We start from the raw sequence: 12,805 nt of genomic DNA on the forward strand, positions 1-12,805 counted from the left end.
TTTTTAGGTCTTCTTCCAATAACATTGTGCAGGTATGAACTTTCCAAAATTATTAACCCTATATGTCTTGATGAACTAGAAGATAAATTTAAACTCGAAAACACTGGGACCTGAACGACCTTGGTTTAAGAATGCAGAATCTTGATTTCATCATCCATGGAGGAGGAACTTTTTTTAGGTCTTATTCCAATAACATTGTGCAGGTATGAAGTTTCACAAGCAAAGGTGACCACATCAGATATTCATGGTTGCACTCTTCAATTTAGAAACAAAAATCGTTGCATCCCATCAAGAATTCCATTTTATGTTTGTGGATGATACCATAAATGTTTGTTACTTTTTTGTATTACATATTTGCAGTCTGTATTGATATGGCCAAACCGTTTTCAGAATACCCTCTTCAAGAAACTACAAAAGGCCATTATCAAATGCTGGTCCTGGATGTCCAGGGTCTTGGGAGGGGTGGACTGGGTAGTGGATACCGACCTAACCTTCAGCATATTTTAAGCATGAATTACCTATATGTTCATTCTTGTCACCCCAAGATCTTACCATCATTAAGAAACTGTGAGATATTATTCCCTGCTTGTTTTCAGATTGCTCCCTTATAAATTGGATTTCTTGCCTTTCTCTCTATATGTATCATACCTCCTCACATAAAGCTTAATGTTTCATATTTTCCATTTGAAGGCCATGGGAAACAAGTCCCTATGTTAGTATGTAGGTATTCTAAAATTCAAGAACCTTTTAAATGCTCTGTAGCACTCTGAGCTGCTGAAGATCATTGTTTTGGTTTATTGGTATGGTATGATGAATTCTAGTTGGGCATTAATCAATCACAAACATGAAGAGTGCTATTACTTGTTTCTGACTTACCTGAAGGATAAAGTCAATTATGAAAAAGAAAAACCAGGAGATAGTAAGAGCACTTTTATGGCCGCCTGCCTGTTACATTAATACATCTCTCAATAGCTTGTCAACACTCTTCATCTAAACAGACGTGATGCTTTCTCTCTTCTGACAATGTAAATCATAGTCTATGCCAAGATATCTCTAGCAAAAGTTTTTTGTTGAATTAATTGCTCATAAAATTTCAATTATCTGTTTAAGTCTGTGATTGCTGCCTTGTCTGCTTGATTATGCATTTCTTTAATGACATTAATTTTGTATCTTGAGCTTGTGAGGTCATGCTTGAGAGTTCAGGATCGTTTTAGAATTATGGATATGGCATTAAATGGAATGGGTTAGCAAAATAGGATTCATGTAGCTGACCACACATATAGTTGGGATAGCAGATAGGATTAGAATTGTTTCTCTGGTTGGTGAAACTAAAACTGAAGCATGAGTTGGCAATGATTAATGTTCTGTTTCACGACTCTTTTAAGCGGAAGTGGAGAATCCTTCTATTTTTCCAAAAAGAGTTGGTGATATACATGGGGTCCTCTTTTCCCAGTATGTTCATCATTTCTGTTTCCATCATTGAGCATATTTTATCACCAGGTTCTCAAGTGATGGGTAGACTTTAATGTGCTTGGAAATGGTAAATATGTAAAAGACATTCTGGCTGTGATGGATAAGACCTTCTGACGCACAAAGAACAAAACACTGACTAACTTTTTCTTCTTTAACATGTTCACATCCATTATTTATGGGTAATGTTTGGTGATGATGCATGCCAATCACTTGTTCCTTTCTTGTTTCTTTACAACTGACACACATTGAACCATTGGGGCTGCTACTCTCTCGAGCTTCTGGTGGATAGAAATGCAAGAGTCTGCAAAGGATAACAAACAAGACGCTGTCATCAATCATCATGGTAGGCTAGAGGATGGCATGTGTTGAGCAATTTTCTCTCCAGAGACAACCGCCTGTACAGAAATGGTCAAATGGGAGCCGAGCCACCTAACACTGGAAGACTTTGAGGTTTCTGAGTTGTGCAGAACCTCCAATTTTGATGGATGCTTTAGAGGGGAAATTTTTGGCCATCTAAACTCGACAGCCTGGGCCCAAAAAACATGGGCTTTTCTATTTTTCAGGATGCGTCCTATGTAACCCAAGCCCGGCCCAATTGAACACAATGATATATATACACAATTACACACATGTATATGTTGTACATAGATCCATGCATACACACATACATATACATGTGCATACATGCTTATATGTAAAATATACAAAATTCTTATCTAAATGTTTAAATTAGTGATACTAAATAGGTTTATGCAACTTCATAGTACATTAGGTTTAACAAGCCCAATTGTGCCCAATTAACCAACCCAAGCCCCACCGTGGCCCGAACCCAACCTGATTATGTCAATTTTCAGTTCGGGTTGGGCCTGCGTTGAAAAGGTCAGGCTTGACCTCAGAGCCAGTACAGACTCAGGGTTTAAGCCCAATTTTTAGGGTTGTTGGGCCAAGGTTGACATTAAGCCCGGCCCAGACTGCCTGACTTGCAAGGTGAAAGATGGGAATAAAAACTGGGTGGTAATTGGATGGATGACTTATGCGTCACGTGCTTCGTTGGCCATATAAGAAGAGGCCAACTTCTGGCTTAATGGATCCCAATGTGGGCCAACAATAACAACAATCCCACTGTGTTGCCCTCAAATTGGAAATTTGGAATTAAATAGAAATTTATAAACCATATCCATAAGATTCTTGTGTCTGTTATTGAATACAAATTTATATTTGTGCAGAAAAGAAGAGGAACCTTTAAGGCAAGGGAAAAAGTGGAAATACAAAAACCATAAACCATAAAAAAAGAGAAACAGAAAATAGAAGAGATGGAAGTTGTTTGTTTAGGTAGGTAATAGGAATTAGTATGCGAGTAGGGAGCTGCCTTCCTTGACGAGTACAAACACATTGCTACCATCTCCCCTTGCAATACGAAGTTCATTGTCAAGGTACGTGGTTAGCAGCCACGACGACTGTGAATTGGTGTTGGAAGATGGCATCTTCAGTAATAGTTGGCTGGAGATGATTCTCACCACCGACGATGCAGTGTTCTTCACCGATCTTATCATGGCGTTCAAGGGGCAGAGGCAGAGACCGAGCTCCACTGTCTCTGGTATCTCCACGGCGTCGGTTAATTGGGGAGAGATGATAGGGCAAAGACGCAGTCTGAGCGTTTTTCCTACAGATTCCGTAGTCTGGCTAGTGATGGTGATGTTTTCTTCGAACCAGACCTGCATAGAAGCAATAAGAGTTGAAGTGGTTAGACTTAAAATGCCTTCATGGATCGCTACATTTCAAGAATTATGTCTTGATGGGTGGACGGTGTAGGAAATGATATATAGTGGACGATTTGTCAATTATATTGTTGTCTAACTAGTAAGTAGAGTAACTACCAACCTGGATGCGCTTGGGGCTTCGAACCTCAAATTTGGCATTAGTTCTGAAGGAAGTGGCGGACAAAGGACAAATGAACTGGACCTCATTGTTGAGAGTGAAGCTTGATGAATCGATGGTCTGAGATATCTCCTCCACCTTCACCATTGGCAGCCTCCCCCTCGTACACCAACCTGCCAAGGATGTGTACCTACAAGCATCCAAAGGCCAAACCAACAAACAAGAAGTTGGAGCCGAGCTACTTGTGAATTTTATCTTTGCACTCTCTACTTCCATGTCATCATGTGTTAAAACTTAAAACCAGCAGATAGAAATAGCAGCTACGTTATCCAGTCTGCTTAAATCTTAATGATGGAATGGATGGAATTCGAATCCACTATATATCCGATTCCATTCGATCCGTTTGCAGAGAAAGAGTCAAGGCCTTACGCAACAATCCATTTGCCGTTGAGAAGAGTGAAGGCCTCGGTGGGAGCCGGCGTTGGGTTCAAGGCCTCGAGCTGGCTAATGACCTCGGCGATTTCCGCTCTGGACTCACTGGATGCCCTCAGTCCTCGATCCGTTCCGATGAAGGAATCAAACAAAAGTTTCTTGAGCATATCAATGTCGCTGGGCTTCTCAGGCCTATCGGCCGCCGCAGCTGCCATGCTGATCACGCCCTCACCGATCGGTTCATCCTCCGCCCTTTTGTCGGCGTCGCCTACCGCTCGGATCCTGAGAATGGGCCTCACTCGATTATGTTCTCCGATGGCGATGGAGAATGTCGACCTCGTAATCGGCTTCCTGGAAGTAACACCGATCGAATTAACCGGAGAGAACGAGTTCTTGTTGAAACCGAGTAGGCGCTGTGACTGTGCCAGTGAGAGGGTCTTACAGGGGAATGTATTGACAGATGAAGCAGCAGCCATTGATGACTGGTTTTGGAGAAGAAGATGAACTGTACTCTAGGACTGTTGACAAGAGAAAAAGAAAACACCAACTTTTATACCTTCACAATTCAGCAAAGTTGATACACATAGGTTTGGTGTGAAGCAAGATCCCAGTCTCTACTCTCTAATTCTCTCTTTCTGTTATTGCACGACATGGGCCAACACGAAGAGCGTGATCAACTGTCGTCTAAATCGAAAACAGAACCAATGTGAGGATCTGCTCATGCCCATGGGGCCTGGCTATCTAGGCCAGGGACCCGACCCGATTGTGGGGCCGAATTCCACAAGGGCCAAACTGGAATTCAAGTTTGGCACCACCACCAAGGAGTCAAGGACCAAAAGGCAAAAGCAAAAATCCCTGACGATGGACTCCTCCATTTGGGTTGCTTTAATGACATGTCACATGCCAGCTCACTCAATTCAATGAATGTCGGCCGGCCCAATTCCAGGTTATCCAAACAAAAGAAATATTACTGTGAGTTGGGGGGTGCGCAGTGCGCTTGCGTCGTCGAACTCGAACTAACCTTCCTGGGCTGGACTGAATTATTGGGCCTGCAAAATAGGATGAGGTGGGCCCTTTATTCTTCTACTACTGATTACATAGCGTGGTTATGGTTATGGTTATGCTATTACATATAAAGTTGTTATTTTATTTATTAAGTTCATAAAATATGTGAAGCGTGTATAGTATAGCTTTAAGTGTTTTTAGAGTAATAGAGGCCGCACACGCCATCCTACCCGCTGACCACTGTATATAATTAATACAAAAGCAACAATAAAGGTTGAGTACCCTAAACTTGGTTGTCATTTATATAAAAATGAATAAATGAACTTTTCTTGAAGCCCAAGCCGTGCTACATTCTGATGAATGAATAAGAAATTAGTGGTTTCCATTTTCCAAAGGAAACGGATGCTTTAAATATTGCAACCGGACTTAATCCAATTGCAAAATGGAAATTAGTGGTTTCTATTTTGGCTTTTTCTGCAGACTTTTCAAATCCACAGATACCATGTCCCAAAAATCTGATTATTACATCCAATTTTATCAGTAAAATGAGTTATTAACACGAAATAAGTTTGTGTCGTGTAGGGGTGCAATAATTTGAGTTGGGTTGGGTCGGGTTGAAATCAATCCAAGCCCAGCCTGAGGCAAGAATACACAAACCCTAATCCAATAAGCACAAATCCCATTTTTGAATTGTAATCCTTACCCAACCCAACTAATTTCATTTTTATAATTGGCCAATTGGGTTGAATTGATAAATAAATACATCATTTATTTATCATTTAGCCTTACGTGACAACAAACAGTTAATACTAAAAAATTTAGAGAAATTTTGAATTGGAATATAATTAGCGATGGTAATGTAGAGTAGACTGAGTAGTAGTGTTGCGTATGGGGGGCAACTCTGTTCCCCGTTCTTTATGGTGAATCTATCTCTCACGTCACGAGACCTCACCTCGTTAGTCCTGAACTCCCGATAGAGTAGATAGAGGACACTTTCCGTCCAAGTTCGTTTTATCCAATGAGGGTGCACCATGTTACGGTCTGACATAAGTTTAGCTTTAGGCTTACGTTAAAGGATATCATTGTCATTTTCACCTGTAAGATTTTTGGGAGAATTGATGTTATTTTCAAGCAGACCACTAAAAGCTTAACGTATTCTTTGACGAGGGGTGGTCAACCTCTTTGGGTGCCTAACCTTGACACTCCTAGACCAACTTCCCTTACGGGGCGGCCCTGGTTAATGGCTAGCATGGCTACCAGGGTTCCTCATGGGAGCACACTTGCTCATGGGGACAGTACATGGACTGGCATGCGCTACCGACACTCAAGGGAGGTTTAGCATGCGGGCCTGGCTAAAGCATGACCATTTACCTTGCCAACCCCTTGCCCAAGCTGAATGAGCTATCCCATTGCCCCTAACGCACGGGTGCCCATCATCACCGGCATACAAGAGACCCATCACATCAGTGCCGAGTCACCTCTTCGGCACACAGTTGCCTCACTTCATAGCCTTCCCCCTTTAGCACGTAAGCGATGCCTCCCATGGACCGGCTAGAGCCAGCCAAGTGCCCCAGCCATGCGACTTGAGGTCATGATCCAATGCTTCTGACCTTGGCGGAGCCATTTCATCAGGCAACTCCTAGCCTTACAGCACACAAAGGCTTTTCCTAGCCTACCTTGGCCTGGATGCCACACGGGTTTCTTCCGCTATAGAACTACCCCCATGACACCATGTCAATTCTGTATACATGGATCGCACATGTCAGACTGATGTGGCATATCACGATTGGAGTGTGCCAGCTGGTAAGTGTCCGCTGCAAATACTTATTAAAAGAGGTATTTCACTATTTTGTGGTGGCGTTGGCGTGGTAAAGCCCAATTATTGGTGTGTAGGCATATTTGTTTGAGCAGGTGATGCCACAAAGTCTTTTGCTGTCAGCTGCCAAACAAACCAAGGACTATAAAAGTCTACGGTCTTACCTGCAAAACACACGCTATGCGTGATATTCATATCTCCCTGCAGATTCGTTTTGGATTCATCTTCTCCTGTTCGCTGTCAAAATTTCCACGACCACGTTGGATTTGTATTGGAAACCGTATGTAAAAGAAGATTCTTTCTAACTCCAACTTCGAAAAATAAACCAAAGACAAAAATAAGAGGAAAAAAGAGGCGACGTGGTCGACTTTGATTGGTTGGTGTTGCTTAAGATTACGTCCTGGTCCGGTCCACACTCCACACCACGCCCAAAATAAATTTTCTGTGACCAGGGTAATTGTATCTTTACTGCATAATTTATTATGGGTTCACGTCCATGCCATCTTGCTAACCCGCCCTATTTATTAATTGTAGGGTAAATTCAAGATTAATACCCTCTTGCCTCTTCGGAGTTGGGACTAGTTTTATTTTGGCATCTTCAATCTCGTTTGCCATTATTCCTACGTTTTATGGAGAAATTCCTATATCACAACAGGAATGGAATTTCTGATTTCTGGGAACTAACAATAATGTTTGGCAATTTGTTTCTCATGGAGCAAGTTTTTATTTTAAAGAATAGATTTACCGTTTGGATATTGGTGTTGTCTGATTTGAGGTATTTTAAACTGGGGATATAATCAGATAGTCCTGTTAACTGAACAAAATTGAGGTGGAAGAATGAAGCCGAGCATCGAGATCTGTAACTAGAAGTCAGAGGCCTAATGAGTTGTTCCCTGGGTAGATACTTCGACACTCAAAGTCAGTAGGGTAGAGGAGGATGTGACCGAGTCGAGCAAGTTGAAGTAGAGAAAAGAGGTATTGAAAGAGTGTAGTTCAGGGTAATTGTATCTTTACTGCATAATTTATTATGGGTTCACGTCCATGCCATCTTGCTAACCCGCCCTATTTATTAATTGTAGGGTAAATTCAAGATTAATACCCTCTTGCCTCTTTGGAGTTGGGACTAGTTTTATTTTGGCATCTTCAATCCCGTTTGCCATTATTCCTACGTTTTATGGAGAAATTCCTATATCACAACAGGAATGGAATTTCTGATTTCTGGGGACTAACAATAATGTTTGGCAATTTGTTTCTCATGGAGCAAGTTTTTATTTTAAAGAATAGATTTACCGTTTGGATATTGGTGTTGTCTGATTTGAGGTATTTTAAATTGGGGATATAATCAGATAGTCCTGTTAACTGAACAAAATTGAGGTGGAAGAATGAAGCCGAGCATCGAGATCTGTAACTAGAAGTCAGAGGCCTAATGAGTTGTTCCCTGGGTAGATACTTCGACACTCAAAGGCAGTAGGGTAGAGGAGGATGTGACCGAGTTGAGCAAGTTGAAGTAGAGAAAAGAGGTATTGAAAGAGTGTAGTTCAGGAAAGAGATACCTTACCTCGAGCGGCGAATACCTATTTATAGTGTGGTGTCCATGTCCCAAATGGATAAAGTTTCTAGGGTTGTCAAAATGAGGGCGTTCATCGAGGTTTTCTCTTCCTCGACGGAGTCCACTTCCTTGTCCGTGCAAGGCACTTCTTCTTAGTCGTGCTCTTCCGTTACCTGTGGCACCAACGTGGTCTAAGAAAGGGGCGACCATGGAGACAGCCACATGGCATCCTTGGCCAGATCAACCATCACCCAAACACCACTCCCCCAGTTCCGAAGTCAAGGAGTGTAGTGCTCGGCCGCGGTTGGACATAGAAGAGTCATGCAGTCTTTAATTGAGGAACTTTAGTTTTTTTGAGTTGGTTGGCTCGGGGTAAGACCGGTTTGCTGGGAGGGCTGGCTAGTTCAACGCCTGTGTCGTTTCCGTTACAGGTCGACAGGTGCATCATTTCGTCTTCCTGAGGTCACACACGTGCAAAGTGCAGCATCGAGTCAGCGTAGTTGATCTAATTTGATCTGAACTGTTGGTTGCCTTCATAAAAAGGGGATAGGCGAGCCATTTCACTTTGTCATTTGAGAAGAGTTTGCACCTTGGAGTTTGGCTAGCGTCCCTTGGCTGATATCTCAAGTGTCCCAAACTTCTTTTTTCATCGGTAAGATGTCTTCTACCACTGCTTCCTTGTCTTCCGTTTTTACTAGGTATACTTCGAGGGATGAGAGTGAGGGTAGTCCTCGGTGTGAGGCGACTGAGGTTAGGGTACTGAAGACCGATGCCAATGTAGACGAGGTCAATGACAAGGGTAATGTTGAGATCTGAGAGATTAGTGTTGATGAGGTAGTCGAGGCTGATGTGGAGTCTAAAGAGCAAGCACTCAAGGAGAGATTTGGGGAGTGTTTGCCTCGACTCTGTATAGCCTTTCTCCAACCAACCTGGCTCGGATCCAAGAAGTGTATCACATTCTTGAGGAGTACGAACTGAGGTGTCTTAGGATCGGGGAGAGGGCCACTTCAGCCCGTTCCAGGGAGATTTGTGTGTATGTCCATAGTTTGATAGAAAGCCTTAGGTTCCCTTTAGATCCCAGGGTAGTGGGAGATATTTTAAAGTTGTACCTCTCTACGAGTGATGAGGTAGTCAGCTTGGTACTGATAAAGGAAGTAGATTGGGTCCAACAACCCATCTACTATGTTAGCAAGGTTTTGCAGTATGCCGAAACAAGGTACTCGGAGATCAAGAAGCTGGCATATGCCCTAGTCATAGCAGCTCGGAAGCTTCGTCCTTATTTCCAAGCCCACACCATCGTTGTCATCACCAACAGACCTCTGAGTCAAATCCTACTCAAGCTCGAGGTGTCTGACAGACTAACGAAATGGGCCATTGAACTCAGCAAGTACGACATCCAATATGAACCTCGGATGGAGATTAAGGCCCAAGCCTTAGCCGACTTTGTTGCAGAATGTACCTTCGCCACTGCAGTCCCTGAATTGACTGAGCTCGGGCACGCAGAGGAAGCTTCAACCAGCACAACACCGATCCCGGTCTGAACAAGTCCGACCAAGGACGAGGAGCCCTGGATCCTCCACGTCGACAGCTCATCCAATCAACAAGGAAGTGAAGCAGACATTATTCTATACGGTTCAAGCGGGGTGAAGCTAGAGTACGCACTTCGGTTTGGGTTTGCAGCGTCTAACAACGAAGCATTGATAGTCGGGCTCACCTTAGCAAAGGAAGTGAAAGCTAAACACCTCATCATCTGCAGCAACGCCCAGGTCATGGTCAATTAGATCAACGGTGAATATGAAGCCTGCGACCCCACCATGGCTGCTAATTTAGCCAAGGTCAGAGAAGTTCTACGCGGCTTCTTATCTTACTTCATCAGGAAAATCCTAAGATCTAAGAATGTTGAGGCTGATGCCTTGTCCCGGTTAGCCAGCATAAGCAGTAACACAATGAGGGCCGTGTACATAGAGAACCTGCCTCGGCCTAGCATTCTCGGGGGGTAGGAGAGATCACTCCTGTAGTATAAGTAGAGTCAAGCTGGATTGACCCACTCGCGAGCTATCTGCTTCACGGGACCCTCCCTGAATATCGCAATGCGGCCCGATGGGTAGAGCGCCAGTCAATGAAGTACGTCATTATAGACAGACACCTGTGTCGGAGATCTTTCACGCTCCCCTACTTGCGGTGCTTGTGACCCTTAGAGGCTGAGCTCATTCTCCGCGACACTCATGGAGGCTAGTGTGGCGGACACTTGGGGGGTAGGGTTCTCACCTAGAAAGCACTACGACAGGGGTACTATTGGCCCATAATGAAGACAGATGCACTTGAGCTCGTCAAGAAGTGCGATAAGTGTCAAAGGCATGCCAACATCCACCACCGACCTATTGCTGACCTCAAATATCTCACCAGCCCGTGGCCCTTTGCACAGTGGGGAATTGACATTCTTGGCCCTTACCCGCCAGTGACATAACAGAGGAGATTCCTGGTGGTAGTAGTGGATTACTTCACGAAGTGGGTGGAGGCGGAACCCCTAACAACGATCGCAGCCCGCAACATACAAAATTTCTTTTGGAGGAATGTAGTATGTCACTTCGGGCTACCTCGTGTACTTATCTCCGAAAACGGAAAGCAGTTTGAGGGCATCAAGTTCCAGAATTGGTGTGTCAAGATGGGGATACAATAGAACTTCACCTCAGTGGCACACCCTCAGGAAAACGGGCAAGCAAAGGTCACAAACAGAGCCATACTTTGTGGACTGAAGGCTCGCTTAGCCCGAGCTAAAGGACAGTGGGTAGACGAGCTGCCCAGTGTGTTATAGGCCTACTAAACTACTGTTAAGACCGCCACGGGTGAGATCCCCTTCAACCTCACCTATAGCACGAAAGCGGTGATCCCAACAGAGATCGAGGTGCCTACGCTATGCTTGGAAGCCTACAACAAGGAAGCAAATGATGACGAGCTCCGTACCAACCTCGACCTGGTGGAGGAAGTACGAGACCTGACATACATTTAGACTACAGCCTACCAGCAAAGGGTGGATCGGTACTATAACGCCTGGGTCAAGAAACGTCACTTTCGTGTCGGCGACCTGGTTCTTAGGAAAGTTATGGTACCTGAGCCCGACGTCAGTAAGTTTAGGCCGAATGGGGAAGGTCCATACCGAGTAAGACGGGTACTCGGGGAAGGTATGGACGAGCTCGAGACCTTGGAATGAAAACAAGTACCTTGAGCGTGGAACATCGGCAACCTGAGACGATTCTACTTGTGATCGCCGAACTGGAGAGTGGACTGTGAGTCACTCCCAGAAATCCAAGGACTAAAGTGCCGAATTGATAAATGACCTCGGCACCACATAAGTCCCAATCGCCTCCTTGGCATGGGCACATAAGACCCAACCGCCTCCTCGACATGGGCACATAAGACCTAGTCGCCTCTTCGGCATGGGCCAAACCAAGGGTAAGGAGAGTGGATTGCGAGTCTCTCCCAGAGCCTAAAGGCTAAAGTGCCAAACTGATAAAAGACCTTGGCACCACATAAGTCCCAATCGCCTCGGCATGGGCATACAAGTCTCAGTCGCCTCCTCGGCATGGGCATACAAGTCCCAGTCGCCTCCTCGGCATGGGCAGACAAGACCTAATTACCTCTTTGGCATAGGCAACTCATTTCCTTATGCCTAAGGTATAAACAACTCGGGTATAAACCCTATGATGTCTAGCCCACTTTGGCATATAATGAAAAAGTTGAACCCTAGCAAAGGGACAACTAGCATTACCAAGTAGCCTGCTCGCAGAAAGGTCGGGTATATGCTCTATAATGTCTACGTACCTTAGCGTACATCATACGAAGTTACCCCTATTGGTAGTCCAGCTCGGTAGCTTGACGGTTCGGGGTAACCTATACCTATTTGGTTAGTTTGCCAGTTAGGGAGTTATTTGCACTTGGAACATTTGACAAAAAGAAAAGTGTATTTCATTAATATTAGGAGTTCCTTACAAAAAAAAAAAAAGAGATTTCTACTATAGAACGAGCTTGCAGGCCCAGGGTATACAATATGGAAGTCTATTCGTCTAGGCACTCTTCACCCTTGCCCGAGGCTTTGGCAGGAAGGTTCACCCTCTCGTTAGCACAAGTCTCTTCGATGTCGATGTGATGAGCAGCTCACTGTCACTTTCCTTCTCAAAGCCTGGATCTTCGACAGCTTCAACAACCATCTCATCTGTAACCCTTGAGGTGGTGATGGCGCTTAGATCAAGCTAAGGAAATTCACGTCGAGTCAACCACCTGCTAAGCTTAAAGCCCTTATGGTAGCCTTCCGTCCCTGCCTCGATCAGCTCTCTGTGGAACTCCTCCGAGGTCTGGTATTCCTTGACGACTTTGGCCTTGGCCTCCTCCACTGCTTGGAGGAGTATTTTAGTTCGCTCCTTGACATGGGCCTCGAAATTCTTCACCTCCCGCTCCAGCGCCACTTTCTCCCTCATGAGCTCCTCCTTCTCGGACATCAGCAGTGATATCAGCTCCTTCTGAGCCCGTGCATCATTCTTCAACTGGTTGATTTCGTTACGGGCCAGATTTAGCTCGGTGTGATCTTCGCAAGACGAGGACTTAGCTGCAGTAGCTCACTTCAGGTGCAGTTTGAATTGGTATGTCAGAGCATG

General features: G+C 44.5%; 1 protein-coding gene across 1 annotated transcript; it reads right to left on the minus strand.

Annotated features, from left to right (window-relative positions):
- Window positions 1-2,625: 2,625 nt before the first annotated feature.
- Window positions 2,626-4,435, minus strand: LOC148878358 (plastid-lipid-associated protein, chloroplastic-like). The gene is made up of 3 exons (XM_088954117.1): window positions 3,781-4,435; window positions 3,355-3,541; window positions 2,626-3,188 (listed from the first exon to the last, which is right to left on the minus strand). The coding sequence occupies exons 1-3, from the start codon at window positions 4,257-4,259 to the stop codon at window positions 2,820-2,822; spliced, it is 1,035 nt and encodes a 344-aa protein (XP_088810243.1). The 5' UTR covers window positions 4,260-4,435; the 3' UTR covers window positions 2,626-2,819.
- Between the last annotated feature and the right edge of the window lie 8,370 nt (window positions 4,436-12,805).

The sequence above is a fragment of the Nelumbo lutea genome, chromosome 1 (assembly GCF_056320005.1).
Source record: "Nelumbo lutea isolate HS-2025 chromosome 1, American lotus-T2T, whole genome shotgun sequence".
Lineage (NCBI taxonomy): Eukaryota > Viridiplantae > Streptophyta > Magnoliopsida > Proteales > Nelumbonaceae > Nelumbo > Nelumbo lutea.